The sequence below is a fragment of the Lutra lutra genome, chromosome 4 (assembly GCF_902655055.1).
Source record: "Lutra lutra chromosome 4, mLutLut1.2, whole genome shotgun sequence".
Taxonomy (NCBI): domain Eukaryota; kingdom Metazoa; phylum Chordata; class Mammalia; order Carnivora; family Mustelidae; genus Lutra; species Lutra lutra.
The window spans coordinates 170,875,106-170,900,213 of record NC_062281.1 but is presented as its reverse complement, the minus strand read 5'-3'; the positions used below and the strand labels follow the sequence as shown (position 1 = coordinate 170,900,213).

The window sequence follows — 25,108 nt, the reverse complement described above, 5'->3', positions numbered from 1 at the left end:
ATATATCTACATCTACCATATGACCTGCTATTCTGCTCCTAAGTTATTACCTAAGGGAAATGAAAGCCTCTGTCCACACAAAGACGTGTACACAAATATTCATAGCAGCTTTATTATAATACCCCAAACTGGAAACAATCCAAATGCCCACTGAATTAGTCACAGTTCTCCAAAGAAATAAAACCAATAGGAGATACAGACATAATATAATTTATTATTAATATTTTATGTATTAATATTCAATGTATTAATTTAATAATATTTATATTAATATAAATGAGATTTATTATAGGAATTGACTCACATAATAATGGCAGCTGAGAAGTCCTACCGTCTGCCATCTGCTAACTGGGGAATCAGGAAACCCGGTGATCTGATTCAGTCCATGTCCTAAAGGCCTGAAACCTAGGGGAGCTGATGATGAATGTCCCAATCTGAGTTTGAAGAACCAAGAGGAGCGCCAAGGGCAAGAGTGTATGTCTACTGGAGCAGAGGGCAAATTCACCCTTCCTCTGCCTTCTCTGAACAGAGGCTTCTGTTCATGTCCTCAACAGATTGGATTGATCCCCAACTGCACTGATGAGGGTGATCTTTTCACTCAGTCCACCAATTCAAATGCTAATCTATTCTGGAAACATCTTCACAGACACACCAAAAAGTAATGTTTTTTTACCAGCTCTCTAGGCATCTCTTAGCCCAAACTGAGACATAAATTAACTATCACACCCATCAAGTAAATGAATAAATAAATTATATCCATACAATGGAATATCACTCAACAGTAAAAAGGAACCAACTATTGATACTCAAAACTACATGAATGAATCTCATTAATTTTGTTGAATGAAAGAAGCTGGGCCAAAAAATGGTAAATTCTGTATTACTTCATTTATATAAAATTTTAGAAAAGGCAAACTAATATAGAGTGACAGAAGGCATCCCAGTGGTTTCCTGAGTGAGGAGAAAAGGCTGCGTTACAAAGAAGCAATAGGAACTCTGGGAGGTAATATATTTATATGTTTATTATTTCGATGCAGCTATGGTTTCACGCATGATCACACACTACCAAAACTCACCAAGTTATACACTTCATATATGTACATTTCATTATGCCTTAATTATATTTCAATCAAGCTGTTACATGTTCGCTGAATTAGTGAGTCTCACATACTAGGAACTCTAAGACATTCAGGTATACTGACAAGTAATACAAGAAGATCTGTTACATATCCAAATCACATTCCTTAGAGACAGAATGGGTGAGTTTCTTAGTTTTTTTCTTTTGTTTTGTTTTGTTTCCATAGAAGCAGCGCCTGAGACAAGGGCTTGGATGTATGTAGTTCATTTGGGAGATGCTCCTGGGAAGTAAAGGAGTAGGGAAAGTGAACTAAGGAGAAAAGCGGACCAGGGGTTGCCTGCAGATTGATAGGGGAAAGGGCAGTAATCAGATGGCTAAGGGGCTCAAGAAAGATTCTGGGGGTGGGATGGACACCTTCGTTAACTCGATTGTGGTGATGATTTCATGGTGTATACATATGTCAAATCTTATCAAATTTACACTTTAAATATATGAGCTTGTTATGTATCAGTTATATTTTAATAAAGCTGTTTTTTAAAAATATTCATCATGTTTTCCAGTGTAAAACAGACTTGTGTGAATATTTTGTCCAACTTGTTCTGTCCTCTGGTAAAACAAATCTGTTGGATTCAGCTTCCAGCTCAAAGAACTAGTACCAGATCTGTCCTTCTGCTATAAACACCAGAACTACACAAAGTATATTAAATGACTACTGATTGTACATTATGCATTAGTTTGCTAGGGCCGCCTTCATAAGATACCAGATTGGATGGCTAAAATACCACAAACTAATTTTCTCATAATTCTGGAGGCCAAAAGTCCAAGACCAAGGTGTCAGGAGGTTTGATTTCTTCTGAGGTCTACTTTTTTGGCTTGCCAATAGCATTGTTTTACTGTGTTCTCACATGGCCTTTGCATATGACCTTTGTATCTCTTCCCCTTCTTATAAGGCCACCAGTCTTACTGGTTTAGAGCCCAAACTTATGACCTAATTACCTGTTTAAAGGCCCTGTCTCCAAATACAGCCACATTCTGGTATGTACTGGAAGATAAGACTTCAATATATGAATTTGGGAGGGATATAAGTCAGTGCAAAACAAACTGGAAAACAGACTATGCTGTACCATGATCCACGAGAAGAGTAATGAATGAGGTAAGTGCTTGTCACAGCCATCTGCCTGGAGGCATTATTCAATTCACTGCATAGGAAGGAGGCCCCAAGCAGAGCGTGATGGTCTTGCTGCATTGAGAAGAGATGGGTGTTTGATGAGGCTGAAGCAGCTGGAATCTGTGGAACAGACTACTAGAATGGAGGGAGCTATGCAAAGAAAGAAATCTGTGTAAGGCTTTTTAAAAAAAATATTTTATTTATTTGAGAAAGACACAACGAGAGAGGGGAACACAAGCAGGGGGAGTAGGAGAGAGAAGCTAGCCTTCCGGCCAAGCAGGGAGCCCGACGTTCAATCCCAGGACCCTGGGATCATGACCTGAGCCAAAGGCAGACCCTTAACTACTGAGCCACCCAGGCGCCCCTGTATAAAGCTTCTTTTGCATTCTCGGCAGAACACTAAACTCTGCACATATAGAATGAGACTCCATCAGGTCAAAGAACAACTATTTAAAATTGAACAGCCAAGGAACTGTAAGACGAACCCAGAGATTCCACAGACCTGGGAAACATTGGCATTCTGTCTATCCAAAACGGAAGAACCTTGTTACACACCTGAGGCATCCGGCAAACACTAGAATTAGCTCTTGGGAAAAGGTCATATATACATATATATGTTATTTTCCCTTATTTTCAGATTTGTTTAAAATACATTTGAATATATAGGAAAAAATAATATTTTTCTAGGGGTTATAACACAAGTAGAAATAAAGTATGACAATAACACAAAGGATGGGGAAAATTTGTCTTAAGGTTCTAACTTCTCTGTGAAGAGGCATATATTTGATGGTAAGGAGTGGTAAGTTAAAGGCGCATACTGAGGCTCTAAGGCAACCACTAAGACACGCTGAGAGGAATAATAAGTCAATAGAAGGAATAAAATGGAATACTAAAAATATTCAGTGTAGCCAAAGGATAGCAGAGAAAGAGGGAAAAGGAAACAACAGAACAAACAGAAAATACGTAAGATAGGAGACTTAAGTCTAACCATATTGGTAATTATATTAAATATATGGCCTAAAGTAGACTCCAATTGAAAAATAAAGATTGTCAAATTGGTTGAAAAAGCAAGCTTCAATATACTGTCTGAAGAAATGAACTTTGGGGACACCTGGGTGGCTCAGTTAAGCGTCTGGCTTCAGCTCAGGTCATGATCTCAGGGTCCTGAGATTGAGCCCCTCATTGGGTTCCCTCCTCAGTGGGGAGCCTGCTTCTCCCTCCTCCTCTGTTACTTCCCCCCTGCTTGTGTTCTCTCACTCTGTCAAGTGAATAAATAAAATCCTTAAAAAAAAAAAGAGAGGTAACTCAAATCTTATAGAGGATGGCAAATCTTACAGAGGACGACAAGACTCCAAGAAAAATGACTAACCAAATAAGCTCAGGAGCTTGCCAAAATTCCGTATGTGCTAAAAATGAAACTCAATGGGTCGGAATAAGACACTCAAGAAGTTTTTTTTTAAAGTAAGCTCTAGTGGTGCCGCGGTGGCTCAATCAGTTAGGTGTCTGCCTTTGCCTCGGGTCATGAACTCAGGGACCTGGGATCAAGCCCCACTCAGGCTCTCTGCTCAGCGAGAGCCTGCTTCTCCCTCTCCCTGCTGCTCCGCATGCTTGTACTCTCCATCAAAAATTAAAAAATTAAAATAAAGTAAGCTCTATGCCCAACAGAGGGCTTGAACTCAAAACCCCAAGATCAAGTTGCATGCTCCACCGACTGAGCCAGGCAGACACCCCAAGATAGGTTCTTTTTACTCACAGCACAGCAAACAGCAGGGTAACACCAGATGTCCTCCCTACTCCTCCCTCTGGTTTCAGAGAAATAGAAAATCCTCCTGCCAACTTGCACTCTAGACTCTTAACACTTTCCTCTGCCTCCAAAACTCCAAACTTCTGTTTTAGAGAGTAACTTCTTGCCTGTCCTTATCTCTTTCGTGAGCTTTTTTTTTTTTTTTTACGATTTTATTTATTTGAGGACCCTGTGATCATAACCTGAGCCACCCAGGCAACCCTCTTTCATAAACTCTTAGTACCAGAGTCCACACAGTGTTCTCAGAGGTGCATCCTCAGATTCTTCATCTTGTATATGCTCCGTGGACAATCTTACTTGGGCACATGACTTCAACTGTTAACCTATAGGCTGATGAGCCCCAAATACATATTTGCTTGTGCGCACTGGTCTTCCCTGAGTTTCCTGTGAACATACGGGGTTTGGATTCAGATATACCACCAGACACCCCTTTCAGAATTGAGTCCCTTGCTCCCCCACCTTTCCTACAGGCTCCTAATTCTATCCCTTTCTGGGAATTGTCCTCAGTTTTAAGAGAGGCCTGAGTTTATGCCCACCCTTCCCCCCATTCCACTAGAGACAGTCAATATCCGGTGGGACAAAAAGGCTCAACCCCTTACATAATTTGGGATTTCATGGATTGGCCGAGACCTGTTCTATGTTAACTTCCAACTTTCCCATCTAAGCCTGTTTCCTTTTTACCCCTTACATGTGTTATTGCTGAGTGCACTGCTTGTTAAGTCTCCATCTAAAACAATACCCCAGAGGATCTGTCTGGCTGTCAGGTGAGCATGAAACCCTAATCTTGCGGTCATGGGTTCAAGCCCTCTGCTGGGCATAGACCTGAGAAAAGTAAAAAATACCCAACTGCCTACTACTTACACAGATCATTCCATTTCCATGCTTCAGCGTATGTCGAGGACTAGTGAATGGTTGGGACAATAAATTAAACTTACGTGACCAACATAAAGGCTCCGACACTTAAGTGGAATATATATACTTTCTCCCCCTTTACACCTACGTAGACCTCCCCACCAGAACATCTTTTCATCTCTGTTATCTCCATTTTAAGTATGTATCTGGCACAAAAGAGACAAAATGTCTTGCAGATAAATGTTTGTCCTTTTGGCTAAATCAAATGTATTGCTGATAAAAATGAACAAATAACTAGCCTACGAATTTTAAGACTCTAGTGGTCTCAAAACATTATCTGCACTTTTAAAAAATAGGGGCGCCTGGGTGGCTCAGTGGGTTAAGCCTGTCTTTGGCTCTAGTCATGATCTCAGGGTCCTGGGGTGGAGCCCCACATCGGGCTGCCTACTTGAGATCAAATAAAATCTTTAAAATACATACATACAGGGCGCCTGGGTGGCTCAGTGGGTTAAGCCACTGCCTTCGGCTCAGGTCATGATCTCAGGGTCCTGGGATCGAGTCCCGCATCGGGCTCTCTGGCATCGGGCTCTCTGCTCAGCAGGGAGCCTGCTTCCCTCTCTCTCTCTGCCTGCCTCTCTGTCTACTTGTGATCTCTGTCAAATAAATAAATAAAATCTTAAAAATAAATAAATAAAATACATACATACAAAGAAACAAAAACCCCAAAACTGTACCTGCATATTCTCACACTCCTTCCATTGAGTGGTAGAGGGTATTTCCCCTCCCCATTAATCTCATTGGGACTGTGACTGTTTCTACCAAGTGTAGAAGTAACAAACCTAGGTCAGAGAGGTCACATCATGCAGCTTCCATCAGGGTTTCTCCGGATGCTTACTCTGAGGGAAGGCAGCTGCCACCTAAGTTTGACTACCCTGGTATCTCACAGCACAGAGATTAAGACCCAAGCTGAAGGCAGACCCTTAACCAAGTGAGCCAATTGCTAAGTCTTTAAATCCCTGAACATGGCATTTTTTCCCCCATATGAACCTTGAATTTCTTCTCAGTCTTTTTCATGCTCAACCTCTTGGTAGTTTTTAAGTGCTAGGCTTCCTCTTGCACAGGTTTTCAAAGCAAATCCCATGGGAGCAGTGACTGCTTTGGCTTTCAACTCTCTTTGTGCTTTTTCAGGTAACACTGAGCAAGATGTTCTAAACTCTGAGCTTCCTCTATTTAATTACAGCAAGCTAACAAATTAGAGCTTTCTGAAATTCTGCACTCTAAGTAACATGGCCCACAGTGACAAATCAACAGAATTACCTTTTAAACACGTGCTTCATACCTTTTCCTGAACAAATGCTTAATTAAGCTGGTGCCAAACAACCCTTTGACTAAACTTGTCAAATTTCAACAAAATAGAGTGAAGGGAGAAAAGCAGATTTTACTTCCAGATTTCTTTATTGAGCCGATTTTACAGTCAATTCCAACAATCCTTCCCTTCTACTTCTATTCATCTACTCATATTTCACACTGCGTATGAAATTCCAATTCATTTTAAGAAATTGCTACTCAGGGTAACCCAAACATGATTATTTGGCAAGATGGAATTCTAACTCTGTGCTTCTTTGTGAAGTAATGTCAATACTCTATAACCGTCATCTGACAATTCTTTGGGGAAATACAAAAGCAGGATACAAAATGGTATTATGCCTAAAGCCCAATCAAGGAGGGGCATGTAGTTATAATTGCTGTATTTCATTACATGCTGATTTTAGGAATAAAACCTATAAAGAATCAAGGCAATTTTAAAATATTGATGGCTTAATCAGTTAAGTTAGGACAAGAGCGAAGGAAGGGCCATCAGGCTGATCAGTAATTAATGTTGAAGCAGCTCGGCCAGAAAGCCCGAGTCCTGAATCACCATGTTCCATGCCCATGTCACCTAAAAACAAGGTGATGACATATAAAGAAAATATTACAAACAAAAAGTCCTACTTAAACACAAAAACCAAAACAAATAAAAGCACAATCTGATTTAAAAATGTCTTTATTAACAATTAGGCTGCTCATTCCTCTTTGCCCTGTTCTTCATTGGTTTTCTGGACAGAGTTCACCTGATCCTGCCAATTAAAAGAAACAATTACTCCAAAAGATGTTAAGAATCAGAGTTGTCAAACACTCACCGTTTAGCACTAACCAAGTAAACTTTTTAATATCAAAGTAATACTAATCAAAAAATGGGATATTAACAGTACTTAATAATCATTAAGTACTATATAGTTAAGGATTAAGATGCAGATTATTTTACCATCAGCCTTTGTCACCAGCTAGTTGATTCACCTTTAATTCCATTTATTAGAACTTTAGTTGCAACCACTGAGAAGGGAGATCTTTTAAGACACTCCACTACCTGGCACCTCCCCTAGGTTTAAAATCCAGTCAATTACTTAACACTATTTCTACCTTACTCTTAAATGATTATGACAGCCCTTTAACTGAGCTATAATCTAACTATATATCCATTTGTATCAGATGATGAGATAACAGGCTACTATCTACCTACTAACTTTTCTGTAAACTTGGCATGCAGCCCTGTCCCTTTGTTTACATACAGTCTATGACTGCATTCCCAGCTACAACAGCAGAACTGAGTTGCCCTTTAAAACTGCCAACCCTTCTAGGACATCATCAACTCTAGATGACCCCATCTTATAAGTATTTGGTTAAAAAATAGGCAATTTCCAATTTTCCAAACCCTCTTTTGCACAGTTCTATGTACGGAGGCAAAAAGACAAACGCCTACAAAAAACTAGAAGTCCCTTTTCTTTTCTCTTTTTTTTTTTTAAAGATTTTATTTGACAGAGACAGAGTGGGAACACAAGCAGTAGTGGGAGAGGGAGAAGTAGGCCTCCCACTGAGCAGGGAGCCCGACGTGGGGCTTGATCCCAGGACCCTGAGATCTTGACCTGAGCTGAAGGCAGAGGCTTAACCCACTGAGCCACCCAGGCGCACCGCCCCCCCTTTAAAAGATTTTATTTATTTGACAGAGAGAAACACAGTGAAAGAGGGAAATGAAGCAGGGGGAGTGGGAGACGGAGAAGCAGGCTTCCCACTGAGCAGGAGCCTGAGATGGGGCTCAATATGGGGCTCGATCCCAGGACCCTGGAATCATGACCCGAGGCAGAGGCAGCTGCGTAACGACTGAGCCACCCAGGCGTCCCTACAGTCCCTGTTTTTCTGAGGGTTGAGGCAAACCAACAACAAGGCCTATAGCCTCAAGAGGGCTATTAAAAGGACTGTAAATATTTTTAGTAGTATAAAAACATTACTCCCTACATAGAGTAAGTTAAAATTAAATATTCACACACAAGTAGTTATGTCTGTAACACCCAAGAGTTCTTCTGAAGGGAGTTTACAGAATAAGAAACATTCAACTTACCTAGATAGTTCCTCAGTCTAATAGGCTGTGGCTTTCCTTCTTGGTTCACGTTGTGTGATGTCGTCTTGAGACTAATAGCTTATCCACCTATCATTAAAAATATCATCTTATTAAAATAACATGTACAGCATACTACATTTTCATTAACTATAGTGTGTACATCTTATTCTCCACATCACCAAGAGGCACATTTTTGAGTCCACCCAATCAGTGGTTTTTTTCTTTTGTTTTGCTGTTATTGCTTAGAAAAGACCTGGTCCACACTACAGTTATAGTCTTCGAAAATTTCCTCACACACACAGGATTTTTCCTCCTACCCAAGACTGGACTGTTCTCTAAGTAAATGAGAATTTTCTTTTTTTGACAGACAGAGATCACAAGTAGGCAGAGAGGCAGGCAGAGACGGGGGTGGGGTGGCGGTGGAGGGTCGGGGGTGGGGGTGGAGCAGGCTCCCCGCCAAGCAGAGAGCCGGATGTGGGGCTCGATCCCAGGACCCTGGGATCATGACCTGAGCCGAAGGCAGAGGCTTTAACCCACTGAGCCACCCAGACACCGCAATAAAAAAGAATCTTAAGGGAGATTCTGAATGGGTCAAGAGTGGAATTTAGAGTTCTAAAAATATGGCATTTTTCCACTAATTCAAGCTGGTTTCCCTTTACATAATCTTGTATCTCTATTATTTTTGGATTTATTTATCTGACACAGAGAATGCACAAACAGGGGGAGCAGCAGGCAGGAGAGGGAGAAGCAGGCTCCCCACTGAGGAGGGAGCCCAATGTGGGGCTCAATCCCAGGACCCTGAGATCATGACCCAAGCCAAAGGCAGACGTTTAACCAACCAAACCACCCAGGTGCCCCAATCCTGTATCTTTTCTTAAAACTGAAACATAAAACACACAATAGTCTATTAACTTTAGGTATACAACACAGCTTCATCCGTGTACCTTCTATCAACTCATCTATCGTCTGACACTTTTATAAATAAAATAGTCCCCACTTTCTCAAGCTCACACACCCATTTTAAAGATTTACTTGAGAGACAGCATGAGCGCATAAGAGAACATAAGCAGGGTGAGGCAGTGAGAGAGAGAGAGGGAGAAGCAGGCAGAGAGAGCCTGATGCAGGGTTTGAACTCAGGACTCCAGGATCATGACCTGAACCATGGGCCGACACTTGACTGAGCCACCCAGGTGCCGTCCGCATGTTGTTTTCAAAAACAAAAACACATGGGTATTATCTCAGAAGTAAGCATTTTAAAAATCAAACACATTTGGGGCGCCTGGGTAGCTCAGCCGTTAAGAGGCTGCATTCGCTCAGGTCATGATCCCAGGGTCCTGGGATCAAGCCCCACACTGGGCTCCCTACTCAGCAGGGAGCCTGCTTTTCCCTCTCCCACTCCCCCCCACCCTACTTGTGTTCCCGCTCTTGCTGTGTGTCAAATAAATAAGATCTTAAAAAAAGAAAAATCAAACACGTTTCACCCCACATAGCTAAATCACATTACTTAACCTTTGTTAACAAATCACACTCAAAAGTCTTCTACAGGTTAGGACTTCTAAGGAAACTTACTTGAAGTGAGTGAGTACTCCAGTATCAGCCAACCTCAATCATTCTTACCTAAAGAATAATAAGAGAAAGTTAATATAAAAGACAAGGGTATAAAGGTTTGAAAATGCTAGTTAACTTTAAAATTTAGAGAGTAAAATTCCAGAGACAAAGATTAGGGGCAAGTTACAGCATTTAAAAAAAAAAAAAAAAAAAAAAAAAACCAGAAAAAAAGAAAAGAAAAAAGGAAAAAAAAAAAAAAAACAAAAAAAAAAAAAAACAGGAAGAAACTTGATGGGGGGAAAAAAATCTAAAATTATTTTTATGTAAAGTAATAAAGTAGACAGCTCAATTCAAAGAATAAAAACTGTACCTTATTTAAAATACAAAAGCCTATCTGCTATTTTCACCAGTCTGAGCACAATCAAGTTTGACTGCAACCCAAAATATACTATCCCTTATGTGAAGGTATGTGACAACGTTTACCTTACCAAATGAGTTTTAACATCAGCTCTCTTTTCATATAAAAGCACGTACCCTGCTCCCCATTCAAGTATGTCTTCCGGTCTCAGGTGGACTGACCACCTGCAGCAGGAGTCCTCCAAGAGTGCCCTCCCCCATCCACAGTACACAACAATGCAGTTGTTATCCTGCAATCCTCTGTATTTGCCTCTTTCTTTCCCTCCAAGTCCTCACTGAGTTTTCAGTTAGGGCAGGGAAGCTAGGCCTTATTCGGGACAGCAAGGAACCTGAGTTTTTCTGAGGGAGAAAACATTCACCTTCACTATATATGCCTGGCAGGGCCACGGTGCACAAAAACCAGAAAGATCAGCCTTAATTCAAGTTCCAGGTTTTTCTTCCTCCCTGATTATCAGTTACTGCCAAGGGGATTAAAAAAAAAAAAGAGCTCCCTGTTGCACATGTACCATCCATAAGGGATACTATATCGTTTGCATTCTCCCCCATTCTCCAGATTATCCTATCCTGCATCCAGCCCCCTTCTCACCCTCCAAATAAAATCTTTTCAGCACTGGTGTTCAAAAGCAACATTTTTATGGTTGATGGTTTACCAACTGTGAGATTTCCACAGTTGAGTCTTAAAAATTGCCAATCATTATCTAGCAGCAATGACAGATGATTAGGAACAGTCAAATCCTCAGAATTCTTTCCCTAATAGGCAGCCATTTGAGAACTGCACTAGCTGACAGAACACTGAAACATTATCAGCTAAAGCCAAAACCAAATAAAGGCCCAGAACAAACATCCTGGCTCTCTCAAACCTGTCCAAAATCATTAAGGGAAAGGCAGTAAATGCAGGACTGTGGATCATGTCACTGCAGCTGACAATGATTAACAATAAGAGACATGCAACCCCCATTTAGGTTAAAAGTCCAAAACTAGTCACACGCATCTCTTCTCTAGGGGAAAAAATGAGACTATTATGCATTCTTTGTAGGTTTTGCAACCTGTGTGAAGAGCACCCATTCCATTTCTTTCATCTTTCGGAAAGCACCGGTATCTGTTCCAAGGGCCTAACTGTACGAAAATGCATTCTGGCATCACACCTCTGAACCTTAGACCATTCTCATTAAAAAGAATAATTTTGGTTTGTAACAAGAAAAGACTATGAAATACAATGCAAGCACCTCGGTATAGTGTTGTTACTGCAACCCATTTATTCCCAGCTTTTTGGGTGAGTGAGACCCTCTACACTAAGATTCACAAATTATAGCTACATACAAATCGAAACTAGTAAGAATCGACTTAAGTCACAGGTTTCTCATTTCAAAGTGCAAAAACCTATTCATCTTGAAATAAGCAGAAATGAAGCAAAAATTAACCACCCTCCCCAGTAATGTTCCTCAAGTCCATAGATTATAACAAGTACGTTCTCTCAAAATTGTTACTGGCTGTTAGGAAATAAACTTGAGCTTTTATTTCTAAGCACTCGAATCACTAAATCACGGCAGCAAGTGTTGGCCACCGATTTAATGAATTATGCCACAGGAAAACCCCATCAGGGTTGTATGTCAATTTAGTGACACTCTCATCACTAATACTGAGCATTATGTTTGCACTGCCTTTGTACTATCAATATAGAACTAAACTAGTCACCATTTGCTTTTTTAATAGGAGAGTCAAGTTATTTGCTTGAACAGACTACATATTAAGTACCAATTTGTCCCCACCTTGTGAATTGCTTGCCAAAGAACAAGCCATTTTTCTTGATAGAGTGGAAGAAAATTCTCATAGTCATGAAGAGTTTTCACCGGCATTTATGCAAAGTAAACCGAACTTTCCAGTTACAGAGCAGAAAGCATTATACATGATAGCTGTTTCTCATGCATGCTATCTAAAAACCAGCTCAGAGACCAAAGTTAAGTTGAATTGAGGTCTGGAACAACAGTTGATGCAAAGCTTACAAAGCTTAAGTCCTAAGCAACAAAAGAAGGTGCTTTTGAAGACTTTTCTTTTTCTTGGGTGAACATTTTGGATTATGTAACATCACATCCCTAAAGCTAATAAGGGAACCAAATTCGAAAAGCTACTCTGAACATGTGCAGTTATCCTACAGAATACGACGAAGGCTTAGGATTGGGAAATGATTCCCAACATGTATTCAACTGCAGGCAAATCAACATGCCACGCCACTTTCCCCCAGGTTTAGAGCAGAGACATATTTAGATAAGTCACATAACTTGAACTATACACATTAGATTCCCACCTAAGCCCACATTAGTAACAAAGGTATTCCCATGAAGCCCATTTAAAAAAAAATTTTTTTAATCACATTACAAAAAAAACAACTGTACTTTGTCTTAATTCACTCAACCTACAGAAATTACCAAGATTACATTCTGAAATCAATATTGCTGACCTATGAGGTCAGTTTGCTACCACAGAGACTCAGTATCACATGCTATACAGTCGTGTCAAGATGCTTAAAAGCACTCTACTTCCCACGTATGGTTTGATTCCCTCTCCCCCACACCACTGATATGCTCCAGGTTCTCTTCAGTTACAATGCAACTAAAGGAAACCACGCAACTGAATCAGACATACCAAAGAATCAAGTTTGCACTTTTTATCTGAGAACTGCAACAGCACTGAATTCTGCCTGACAAATTACAGCTCTAAGCCCAAACCCACACAGTTTTGATAGAAACTAGCTTTATCATACAAGTGTTAGGTGCTGCACTGTAATTTCATTGTCAGAAGTGTGATGTCAGAATGCCCACGGAATAAAAGTACATAGCAAGTCACCAAGTTAGATTATATTGCTTGTTACCTACCTGTATGCAGTCGGCAATGAGAATCTTGGAGCAAGCAGGAATACTACATCCGGGTCCTAATGTCCATTGCCATTTGCGGTACTACGTTCCTCACAGTTACGCACTGCAGAAATGCTGGCTAAACGCAGTTATGTAGCAGGCCACTACTTTAAGAGTGCATAATTGCAGTCCAAGAACACCAGAAAACATTCCGCCACAACATAGTGGCGCCCAAGAAAAGCCAAGTATCTAAATTTTTGTCTGCCATAATATGCCACTTATAAAAAAATTGCACAGGCGTACCGTTACAATTTCCCAAATTATTATCTGTTTATATTAGTGGTATAATATATCTATAAAGAGTGGTGGGGTTTATAGTACTTCTACTTAGAAGGAGTTTAATTAGTGTTCTAAGCCAAGAGGATTAGGATTTCACTGAATGTGAGCCATTGGGTTAATCTTAGAAGGTACCTACTAAATACACTGGGGTCTCTTAGAGAATGCAATTTTTTAAGATTAGGAGTAATAGGCTTAAATCGATCAGCGTTCCTCTTAACACAAAATTATGAGAGAAAGTAGAGGAGAGGAAATGGGGGCAGGTGGTTACTTTAAATGAGAAAAAGGACTAAAATACTTCAAAGGTACTACACTCCCTTTCCCACCCCACATTTCATTATCAGCTTTTAGGAAATTCCTTTTTAAGATGATTTAAATTCACATTAGTCTAAAAACTATCATATGCATTCCAAGACTTATTGAAAGTCTATTTGAGTAGCTTACAACCCTTGGTACACTGCTGTTTCAGTGATGAAAGGCAAAACTTAGTTGGAACTAAGCAACATTATTTGCTAAACGACGTTTAGCAATTCTACAGCCCACAGTAAGGCTATCAAAGCCACAACTTTCAGGAGATTATCCATTAGCATCCTTCACCACTCTTCAAAGGTACAGTACTAACAAAAGCTTATTTTAGGGGTCTGTGCCAGCATCCCTTATAAAGAAAGGCATGTAATCTGAAAAATAAACTGAAACATTAATTTTATAGGCAGATTTTCCCACTTCCCCACCAGCCCCCGCCCACACACATTCAAGTTCACCCTCTGTGGGTGTCCCATGAACACCCCTTATTTTATCATTAGTGGAGTCCCTACCATGCAATTCAATCAGATTGTAAGGGATTCCTTTCAAATCCACACCCTTGTTTCCATACAGATAACCTCATACATATCACCAATTGAGGACTTAGGACAAAAACTTCCTTATTGATAGGATAGTGGTAGAACTACTACCCATTTCCAAGTGTCTTGGTGAAGAAATGATGATTTTCTAAGGAGACTCTCTTCCTTAATTAGCACACCATGTACCTGTCAGTCACACAAGCAGAACTGGGTGACACGCCTATAATTATATTCCACTAGTGTTTTACTTTTAGTATTATCCAGTTTCCTATGCAAAAAGTGCTCAACTGTTTCAACAATAGGTTTCCCTTTGTACTCAGGCACAATACTAAGCTTCAGCATTTTAACCAAGATTTGATTTAGAATTTTACTTTTGCCAATTAGCACCAAGAACAGAGGTGAAAAAGAGGAAGACACATTCCATAGTGAGAGCTCTGTAATGTACAAATTTGAATGGAAATGTTAACTAAGAACAAGCCAAACTGTTCATTACTTTACCTACTTTTAGGAAACTGTTCCTCTGCTAACATATATGCACTGGGAAAACAGGTTCCCGTTGTACTAACAGACAACAGTAACGATCTACTTTAATAAAAGTCATAATGTCTTTCCTAATGGAAGGAGATTCAATGAAGTTGACAATCAACTGACAACACCATCGAAACACTCCAAAACTTTATGGTGGGAAGAAGGGCTATTTGTACTGTGTAGCATAAGCAACTCTCTCCAGAATTAGTGCTACATCGAAAGTAAACTATGGAAAAACATGTTAACAAATATTTTACAGTAAGAATTGTTATCTGCAACCCTATTTGTCATTAACAGTCACCACTAGTTCTTAGACAAGAGAATAAGTAGATTGTTACAGTCCTACAGATTTTGCCCACCAGCAGTAGCACAAGGAGATGTAAAAGTTACAGAGTACAAATGCATACATAGCTAAAGCTACTTTATGGCTACTACGCTTCTTACTTTCCAGTTGCATTTTTCAGACTAAACCCCATCTTCATAAATCACTTGAAGTAATACATGAAAAGGCTTCATGTTTAACAATCTTTAATTCAAATGTGAAAGTTCAATACAAGCCATATGTAGGGCTTGGACTTGTTCTTTTAAAAACAAGAATGGAGAAATGCAACAGAATGATCTTTCCACTTTTTCTTCAGAAACTTTCAAGGAAAGGATAGATCATAGGGCCATAAAGATCCATTTAGTCATACCCACTTCCTCTCCCTACCGATAGTCTTTCACCCATTCCATCATCTTAATACACATTCCCGAAGGAAGATTTACAGTTCAGCTTGCTTACATAACCATTTAAAAATACTTAGCACCAGCTTGCTTCCTATAATGCCAAACAAATCAAATCATGAAACTACTTCAATATGCATTTCTTCTTTTTAAAACAAGGGGGTACTTGTTTGTAGAAAGCAATACTTAGCCTACAGATACATTTCCCAGAAATGGCAGGTGCCATTTGAAGGCCTAGACACGCTCATGCTTTCAAAGTGGAATACCTAGCCTAATGTGCATAGAAGCATGAATGGCAAAGTTGAAGATCAATATTATAACTATTTTTTCTATTTATTTGAAGCACAGTAAAAAAAAATTGGTACACTTTGGAAATTCAGTGGCACAAGGTACACTGCCATAACTTGAGGGACATTATACAGTTAAAAAAAAAAAAAAAAGGAAATAAAAAGAAAAAAAATTCCCGTTTGAAACACTGCATTACATAATTTTACCTGCCCAAACAGACCATTTACAAATATTAGGTCAATAAACTGCTAACATCCATAAAAAGGTAGCTTTCTTACTAAAATGCAAGAATTTAAAAGATTGGTATCTAAACAAGAAAAGACAAAAACAAACTGGAATGAAAACCTAGGTATCACATCTAAAATCGGGGCTTTTTGTTTGGGCCTTCATACTCTTCTCTCCCTCTACCATATCCTGCTGGAGTTCCAGGCCCCATTCCTCTAGGACCCTGTCCACCCACAGGTCCCGCACCTCCCTGCCCAAAGCGCTCAGTACGCTATTGGAACAGTAAATTAACAGTTCATTATATGTAGTTGATGTCCATGTGTGTTAAGTAAATATTTTAGAAGGTTCCGTAGTCAACGTTCGTCGATACAATCACCAATGAGTCGATCCACAGGTACCGGGAACATAGAAAGGAAAAAAGGGTAATTTGAAAATTAGTTTACGATAATACATGCCTTGTGGTATGTTCCCACTTGAGCCATTCTCATACACCTGTTTCAAAGAATAGGTCTTCCCTGTAGTGCTAAAAAATTTAAGAATTAGTGCAGATGTGAAAACCCATTCCAAAATGAGTTTTAAGAAATTTCACATCAGATTAACCCACTGGAAAAGCTTGCAAACTTCTCACTTTCAAGGTCTGAACAGGAAATTTATTTTCCAAGTAAGCCTAACAAGCCCAACCAGACAGATTCAATGCACTCAATGAAGTGACAAAGACCTACTCACCAGTTAGTGGCATGAGCTGCATAAGAAACCTTGTGCTTTTCAAGATCTTAAGACACATCTGCTAACTTGCAGAAATCTTAAAAGGTTCAAAGTTTTAATAAAATGCTACCAGACTACGAAAAGAAAAAGCATAAAAGACTAACAGATTTAGTCACTTAACCGGCACAGTAACTTCATTAAAAAGTGTTGCCATATTCTCACAGGTATACCACCTTCAGAACCATCACTACGTAACCAGAGACAATTATGTTCACAGTAGTCTGTACTGCTGCAAATTGACTGAATATACAGCCCACCCCCACACCGGCCCAGCTTTTTCTTCAGGTCTTTGGAAGTCCACTGGTTAGCTACGATTCCACATTTTGGCTTTCTCTCAAACAACCTAAACACCAAGCTCAAGTAACTGCAATAAAGCAGGATTTCATGATTCCACCTAGTTTTAAGTACTTCTAATCTGAGAAACCTGTAGTCCCCAAACAGAAAAACCCTATAGATATGCAAAGCACAGAAGCCTCAACTATCTTTCAAATTCCATTCAAAATAAATTACTGAGAGCATCACTCCAAAAATGCGGGGGGGGGGGGGGGGGGGGGGGGGATCAGGGTTTAACTGTTCCTATACATATTTCCAATAGGTTTCCTACTAAATACTATAGAACTACTTAAAAAAAATAAACCTCAACCCTCTAAACTATTTCTCAAAATCCTAAAAATTTGAGGGTTTTATTAGCACATTATGCTGTGTATCTCAAAAGCTCTAAGAAAATTTTTGGGTTTCACGATTATGTTATTACATCATCTTAAAACCCTACCTGTTACAAGGGACATACAAAGAACCTTAATTGTGGGAACATCACGTCAAATTAGTTTTACAAATCTGATACAGACCTACAATCTACCTTTTAGAAAAGCATATAAACCAAAATGTTACCCACAGTATTTTTTAAAATTTAATTTAAAGAAAGCTAGTAACACTATGTTTTAACCCAACCAGGTATTTATGATTCTAATTCTCAAAAAACCTTATGTAGATTTTAAATAGACTAGGCCCCATACCAAATCCTTATACTCCTATATGTAAAATATATAAAAATATAAAATGAATCTAATGAAGCTGAAGCTTCTTCCCTCCTCTGCCAAAAGTTTGCAGGTGAACCAATCAGATTCAGTTCAGTTGTGAAAATGCACTCTTCTCTAAACCCACCTCTAAATCCACTATTTAATTTTCCTACGATCTGTAAAGCCCTCACAGCCACTCAGACCAACTCACTTAGTGGTTCTAAAGCATCCTGACAGGCTATCTGTACAGTTAAAATATGAAAGCATCAAGAAGGTTCAGATCAAATGCACACAACTAGTATGCTTGAAATTGTCAATGATTTTTGCTATCCTGTAGCAAAATAGAGATGTCAGTTTATTTTAGAAGGTACACCTATGGACAGGCCCAACAAGTGGGAAACGACGAGTCAAAAACAGTGAACAACTCCCTTTTCATGGGTATAAACCACACCAAATATAGATCAAGGTCCTACACATCACTAGAACATGCCTAAAACTATAAACTACAAGTCTGACTCATACTTATGGCAAAGATCAGCTTAATGAATGACAGTTTGCCATTTGATTACTCTCACTTGGATGTAGAATAATCAGGTACATCATCTAACATTTAGAATTTGAATTTGCCATGTGCTAGAGTGCAAAAGTACACAAGCAATATAATAGAAAGCACCTATGTCTACTTATTGCCAAAGAGAACTCCAACACACTACTGACAGCGTTGACTTGTTGTTGGCAACCATTGCTGTTTAGGTTACCGCACACAGTTCTTCTATGTTGCCAAAGTACTCCTCGATATTATGATTTACGTGATAAGAGAACTAAAAAGAGGTCCAGTTACCTACTTAAAAAAGAAAAAAAAACAAAAAACAAAAAACAAAACACACACACGTAAGTTGTGAAAAATGAGAATTTCCTTCGTACTACGTCATACAGGATACATTACCATGTCGCTTCCCATCATGGAACCACTCATGGTTGCTGGTGGGACTCCAGGATTAGCTTCATAACCTATGCCACCTCCACCACCTAGAGGTGGAAATTTCTGGCCTCCTGAACCATAGGGATCTAAGAAACAAAAATGCTGGTTACGACTCAACCAGGACACTGCTCTCTAATGGTATTGCTAATTTTATTTTCCTGCTTACCTCCCATGTTCATTGCTCCTCCACCACCCATTCTCATGTCTCTTTCTCTCTGCAAGAAAAATAAAAATAAACCCTTTCATACACCTGTACTATACCTAAAAATTTCCAAAACTTAAAAATCGGTTAAGACTACACGTAAAACCAATATTCTGAAACCAAATGTTGAGAACTCAATTATCAGAAAACCTGTAAGGCTTCTTCCCACCCAGTGAAATCTTTAGGCCCAGACAAGAAAATAAAACTTTAAAGTGTATTAATCATAATAACACACTTGTATAAAGAACGGCAGTGAAGTAAAATGTCATTATTTGAGTTAATTTTCATTTTAGGTACCTCCAAGTTTTGTAGACAACTCCAATTACATTTCAAAAGAATTTTACTTACTGGATCCATGTAGCCCATTCGGCTATAACTTTCCTCTCTTTGGCGTCTCATTTGTTCTTCCATTTCACGCTGACGAATCATCATCTCTTCTTCCCTTCTACGTCGTTCTTCTTCTTGCCTGGAAATATTCATCAAGCATATAAACTAAAGTGTCATATGCATCTTTTAAAAGCCATTTTAAAGAAAGCTAGTAATGTGCCTCAGAGCTTTATGAAGTCTAGATTACAGCAAACACACATGAAAGTGTGGTGTATAATAGACTTAGAAGCATTCTGGCAAAGAAAACACATCATCAATCAAAACCTTACATTCTACTCCAACTTTCTGTTAAACCAACACTGACACAGTATGTAACCTCTCTGTAGTCCATTAGACTTGCCTGCAAAATTTAGGCCCATCTTTTCCTCTAAATGTTAATCCAGAAGCAAAGGCTTATTAGCTTAACAAAATTTTACCTTAGTTGCATTTCTTTACGTTTCTGCATTTCTTGATTGTGAAGTTCTTCCATGCGTCTTAATTCTTCCTGGCGTCTCATCAGATCTGAACATTAGAAAATTGTTTTGAATTCACGTCAGTGGGACTATAAAAAAATTTCAAAAACCAACTGATCCTATCAGTGAAATTTACACAAAAGGGTCTTTTACCTTGACGCAAAAGATTTGCCTGATGCTCATGATAGGCATCTTCCATTTCACTTTCCAATTTGTCTTTTGCATCTTTCATGTTTTTTTCAACTTGTTCCCTTTGCTGTTTTTCCATTTCATCCAGGGATTTCCATCGCTGAGAATATTCATACTCAAATGTGCCATGTTGGGCAAAACGAGGAGGCGTTTCTCTCTCCCTGACAGTATTTAAACATGAACCAGTTTGTGGACACACACACAAGAGATACTACCTGATTGCCCTAAAAACACAGATGTCCCCCCGGCCTATCACATGTAAGAAATCCCAAAAGGCAACGGCCCCCATGGTTCATGTAAAATAGCCTACATTAAAAATGGCATGTTCCAGGGGCAGCTGGTTGGCTCATTCTGACTCTTGATTTTGGCTCAGGCAATGAGAGTGAGCCCTGCCTCAGCAGAAGTCTACTTAAGATTCTCTCCTTCTGGGGCACCTGGGTGGCTCAGTGGTTAAGCCTCTGCCTTCGGCTCAGGTCATGATCTCAGGGTCCTGGGATCGAGTCCCGCATCGGGCTTTCCCCTCTGCAGGGAGCCTGCTTCTTCCTCTCTCTCTGCCTGCCTCTCTGCCCGCTTGTGATCTCTCTCTGTTAAATAAAGAAAATCTTAAAAAAAAAAAAAAAAGATTCTCTCCTTCTACTCCCACCCACTGCCACGCCACGCGTACACGGCCGTGCTAATAAACAAATCTTCACCAAGTAATAAATAATAGATCCCAGGACAATAAATCCTGGGAGATAAATCCACCTTCCTCATTTCCTAATTTTATTTCCTCTAACCAAATTCCTTTTCAAGGACTATTTTTTTTTTTAAAGGATGTTATTTATTTGTCAGAGAGAGAGCACAAGCAGGCAGAGTGGCAGGCAGAAGCAGAGAGAGAAGCAGGCTCCCTGCTGGACAAGGAGCCAGATGCAGGACTCGATCCCAGAACACCGGGATCATGACCTGAGCCAAAGACAGCAGCTTAACCGACTGAGCCACCCAGGCATCCCTCAAGGACTGTTTTTTTAATCCTTAAAAAGATAGGTATTCATCATGCAGTTGTTCGAAGGCCAAACAAAACTGCATATAAAACATACCTATCTCGGGGCGCCTAGGTGGCTCAGTGGTTTAAGCCTCTGCCTTCGGCTCAGGTCATGATCTCAGGGTTCTGGGATCGAGCCCCACATCGGGCTCTCTGCTCAGCGGGGAGCCTGCTTCTCCCTCTCTCTCTGCCTACTTGTGATCTGTCTCTCTCTGTGTCAAAGAAATTAATAAAATCTTTAAAAAAAAAAAAATACCTATCTCAGTAACATTAAGCATTTGACTATCTCTGCTCCAAAACCTCTAAACTTCCTGACCCTTATATTTCTATCAAGCACATGCATTTCAAAGAATTTCTCAATCTCTAAGCAAAACTGAAAAATTACAAGTTCTCATTTGCAATTAAAAATTGCTCAGATTAAATCAATCTTACTTTTGATACATTGGATTCTTCTGTGCAAGTTTTTCAGGAAGGCCATCTTCATCATCTAATTGTTCAAGTGGTTCCACAATGACTGGACGAGGAGTTCTAGTAACAGAAATGGTTCCATCTTAACTGCTTTCAGTTTTATCCCAACTTCTTCATCCAAGTTAATAAATAAAAATCAGTATAAGCATATGAACTTACGTTGTCAGTAAGAAAACACCTTCACTGCATCTTTCAAAGGCTTTTCTTGCTGCTGGTTTAGAAGCAAATTCAACAATGCCTTTCCCTGTAGATCTCCCACGATCATCCACAATTACAACAGCCCTTTCAATAGGACCAAATTGGCTAAAGGCTTCTTCCAACAGTTCATTGGAAACGTAAGGTGAAAGATTTCGAACAGAGAGAGCAGCAGCATGTGTGGCAAAACGAACCCGAAGCTGTCTACCTCTCATGGGTGTATCATCAAGCTCAGCTTTGGCAATTTCAGCCAATGCCCTAGATTCCTGAAAGTATCAGACATATTCATGTTAATATAACTTCAACATCAGTTAACACCCACTCTAAAACTGTCTGTCAAAAGCTTAACTCCCTTCCCTTTCTCCAGCTCAGCTCAGCTCAAGATCCGCAGGCAGCTCTCCCTGACACCACCCAGGGTAGGTAAGGTCTTACCCACCCACTCCTCTCTTTTCTTAGTACCAACAATTATTCACAATACAACAGTTGCACCTTTTTTGTAAAAAACGATGAAAATTTTAAAGACCAACTTACTGCTGTTGGCTCGAACACTAGAGTTTGCAGTAGCAAAAAAACAAGGGAAAACCCCTCTAAATCCACATTAAAAAGAAAAAAAACTCACAAGTTTAATAAACCCAAATCCTTTGCCTTTATTGATAAAAACTTCTCCTGGTTCTCCGTATTTAGCGAAAAGTCTTTTAAATTCATCCTCTGTGATATCAGCAGGTAGATTCCCAACAAACAACCGACAACGCTGAGTGTAAGTTTTCTCTCCGGGCCTCCTCAAGAGAGACAAGTTGGCTTTAAATCCCTAATGAAAAAGGAAGGAAATTTTCAGAAACCAGTGACCTTAGCAAATAGAAAAATCCGGTAATAATGTTCGCTTTCCCAGACTGGGTAGTACCACCAATCGGGTTGCTTTTCTGTTCCGTTTAAAGTCGAAGTCAAGATTCCGTATCTGAGGAATTTCCAACGTATTAACTATCCAAACATCAAACAGCCCAAACCATCCAAAACACTCGAGAATGGACCTATAACGCTCTCCAAACTCGACTCTACACAACCAACATCAGCTGTATATGTTAAGTATTCCTGGCAAACCTAAGTCGTAGCACACATTAAGTTAAAAAGGCCACCATCTATTAAGTGAAAAAAAGGATGCGAAGAAAATCCTGCTATCACCCGTACCTTGTGCCTGCGCTTTTAAGGTCTCCTCCGACCTGGCCAACCCTGCATTTCACGCTCTACTCCGTCCCCAGGATCCTCTACTTTTAACAGGGCCCAGCACAGCTTCTCATCGCTGCCTCCTCAGGCCACCCACCCTGGGTCCTCAGCCAGCCGGGAGGCTAGCCCGGGGCCAGGAAGAGGACCCACGCCTTCCACCCCTCGCTCCGGCAGCGGCCCCGCCCTCCGCCGCCCGCGCGCACGCGCCTTCCGGTTTCTGACAAAATGGAGGCCGGGAAGGGAAAGAGGAGGGGGCCGCCGCCATCTTAGAGAAACCGACGCGTAGCTCCGGTAGACACTCACCTCTGAGTCGGAGATCTTCTCTTCGCTGCGGCCGCCTGGCCCGCCAGGCGGGGGCCCCTGGTGATGCTGCTGGTGGTAGGGCGGGTGGTGCTGCCGACCTCCGCGGGGCTCCCCGCCGCCTCGGTGCGGCGGCTTGGGGTGGCCGCCAGGAGTGCTTAGGCCCGGACCACCGCCGGGCTTCGGCCCGCCTGGCATTTTGCCGCCTTTCGGGCCTCCGGGCCCCGGGCCCTGCTTAGGCCCGGGGCCCGGGCCCCCTGTGGGTGGAGGCGGCGGGCCCCCGGTCTGAGGCGGGGTGGTGGGGACCCCGCTGCTCGGCGGCGCGGGCGGGGGCGCCCCGGGGGGCGCCGAGGTGACAGCGGGCGGTGGAGTCGGGGTGGGGCCCGGCCCCGTAGGGGCCCCGGAGGTCGGAGGAGTGGCAGGCGGTGCCGAGCCGGAGGCCGGCGGAGCGCTGCCCACTCCGGGAGCCGGGCCGGGTCCCTGAGGAACGACGGGCTTGGACGAGTCCGGCGGCGGCTGATGCGGCGGCTGATGCGGTGGCGGCTGAAGCGGCGGCGGCTGCTGTGGTGGCGGCTGCTGCGGCGGTGGCTGCTGCTGTTGCTGATGCGGAGGCGGTGGCGGGATCGGGGGCTTGGGGCCACCCTGGCCCGGGCCGGGCCCCATGGGTCCGCGGTTCTGATTGAGGCCCATGCCGGGTGGCGGGGAGCGGAAGTCGTGGAGGCCGCCGCGGCCGCCGCCTCCTCCGCGCCGGTGGAAGCCGCCACCGCCACCGCCACGGCTCCGGAACCGGTCCCGAGACATGTCTGTGATCAAGGGGCGGTCGAGGCAGAAGCGGAGAAGACGCTCAGGGAACGTGGAGGCCACCTTGCTTCGCACAAGATGGCGGATGACACAGGCGGCGCGCCGCCTTTGTCCTCCTCTTATATAGACCAGCTGGTATGGCCCCGCCTACTTCTCGATCGGTAGCTCCAATAGCCAATTACAAGTACGGTACTTGATGACACTAAGTTACGGAGCGCTAATCTTTCCGATTGGCTTCCGGATGAGAGAAGGGAGGCATAGGGGGAGGGGCTGAAGTTTCCAGTTGGCCAATGAGCGGAAAAGGAGTTGGCTGTAGGCCACTGTGATTTGCTGTGAGAAATTTGAATGGGTTCGCCAGAGCAATTTTCCCTGATAGCCAGGGCCCTATCAGCTCCTAGGGAGAGATGTTAGAGGACCCTTTTCTTTTCTTGATTACCCCCCAAGAGCTGCCTGCCGGTATTCTTGCCCGAAAAGAACAGATGTTCTCCGGTTCAAAAGCATAAATTACTTGTGCTTACTACCTACTCTACCTTGTGCTGGGCCAATTAAATTAGAGAAATAAAATCTTACCGATTTCACACACAGTCTTATTAATTTCATTTTGGACCCTCACTGGAGTACAGATTTGTTTTAGCAATATAAACTTCGGAATAGGCTTAAATTAGTGCACTCTGTTCAATTTGCACTCTGTTCAAAAAGAAAAATTTTAATTGTGTACGTGCGTGTGTATAGACTAGTAATTTACATACACAAATCACAGAAGGAATATAACATTTTCTTTACTTCCACTAGTACTGGGGCATCTGCCTTCGGCTTGGGCCATGATACCAAAGGTCCTTCGGTGGAGCCCCGCGTTGGGCTCCCTGCTGGGCAGGGAGTGTGCTTCTCCCTCACTCTCTCCCTCTGTCCTTCCCCTGCTTGTGCTTTCTCTCCCCCTCTCTCTCAAATAAATAAAATAAAATAATCCACTAGCACTCAACACTTTGTGAACAGATTAAGATACTTTATT

General features: G+C 41.5%; 1 protein-coding gene across 4 annotated transcripts in view; it reads right to left on the bottom strand.

The window, feature by feature from the left end:
- SFPQ (splicing factor proline and glutamine rich) overlaps positions 1–24,211 on the bottom strand; it is a 50,066-nt gene extending 25,855 nt beyond the window's left edge. The window contains exons 1-12 of one of the 4 annotated variants that reach the window (XM_047726086.1): positions 23,302–24,211; positions 22,397–22,585; positions 21,742–22,043; positions 21,547–21,642; positions 20,058–20,254; positions 19,869–19,953; positions 19,414–19,531; positions 19,030–19,078; positions 18,828–18,949; positions 9,908–9,955; positions 8,339–8,425; positions 195–2,396 (exon numbers count right to left, since the gene is read on the bottom strand). In XM_047726086.1, the coding sequence (XP_047582042.1) occupies positions 9,932–9,955; positions 18,828–18,949; positions 19,030–19,078; positions 19,414–19,531; positions 19,869–19,953; positions 20,058–20,254; positions 21,547–21,642; positions 21,742–22,043; positions 22,397–22,585; positions 23,302–24,099 (1,980 nt within the window). In that variant the 5' untranslated portion in view covers positions 24,100–24,211 and the 3' untranslated portion in view covers positions 195–2,396; positions 8,339–8,425; positions 9,908–9,931. Of the gene's footprint in view, positions 1–194; positions 2,397–6,338; positions 7,020–8,338; positions 8,426–9,907; positions 9,956–15,372; positions 16,369–18,827; positions 18,950–19,029; positions 19,079–19,413; positions 19,532–19,868; positions 19,954–20,057; positions 20,255–21,546; positions 21,643–21,741; positions 22,044–22,396; positions 22,586–23,301 lie in introns of those variants that run through there. The other 3 variants (XM_047726085.1, XM_047726087.1, XM_047726084.1) reach the window with 3 other exon arrangements.
- Positions 24,212–25,108: the final 897 nt, after the last annotated feature.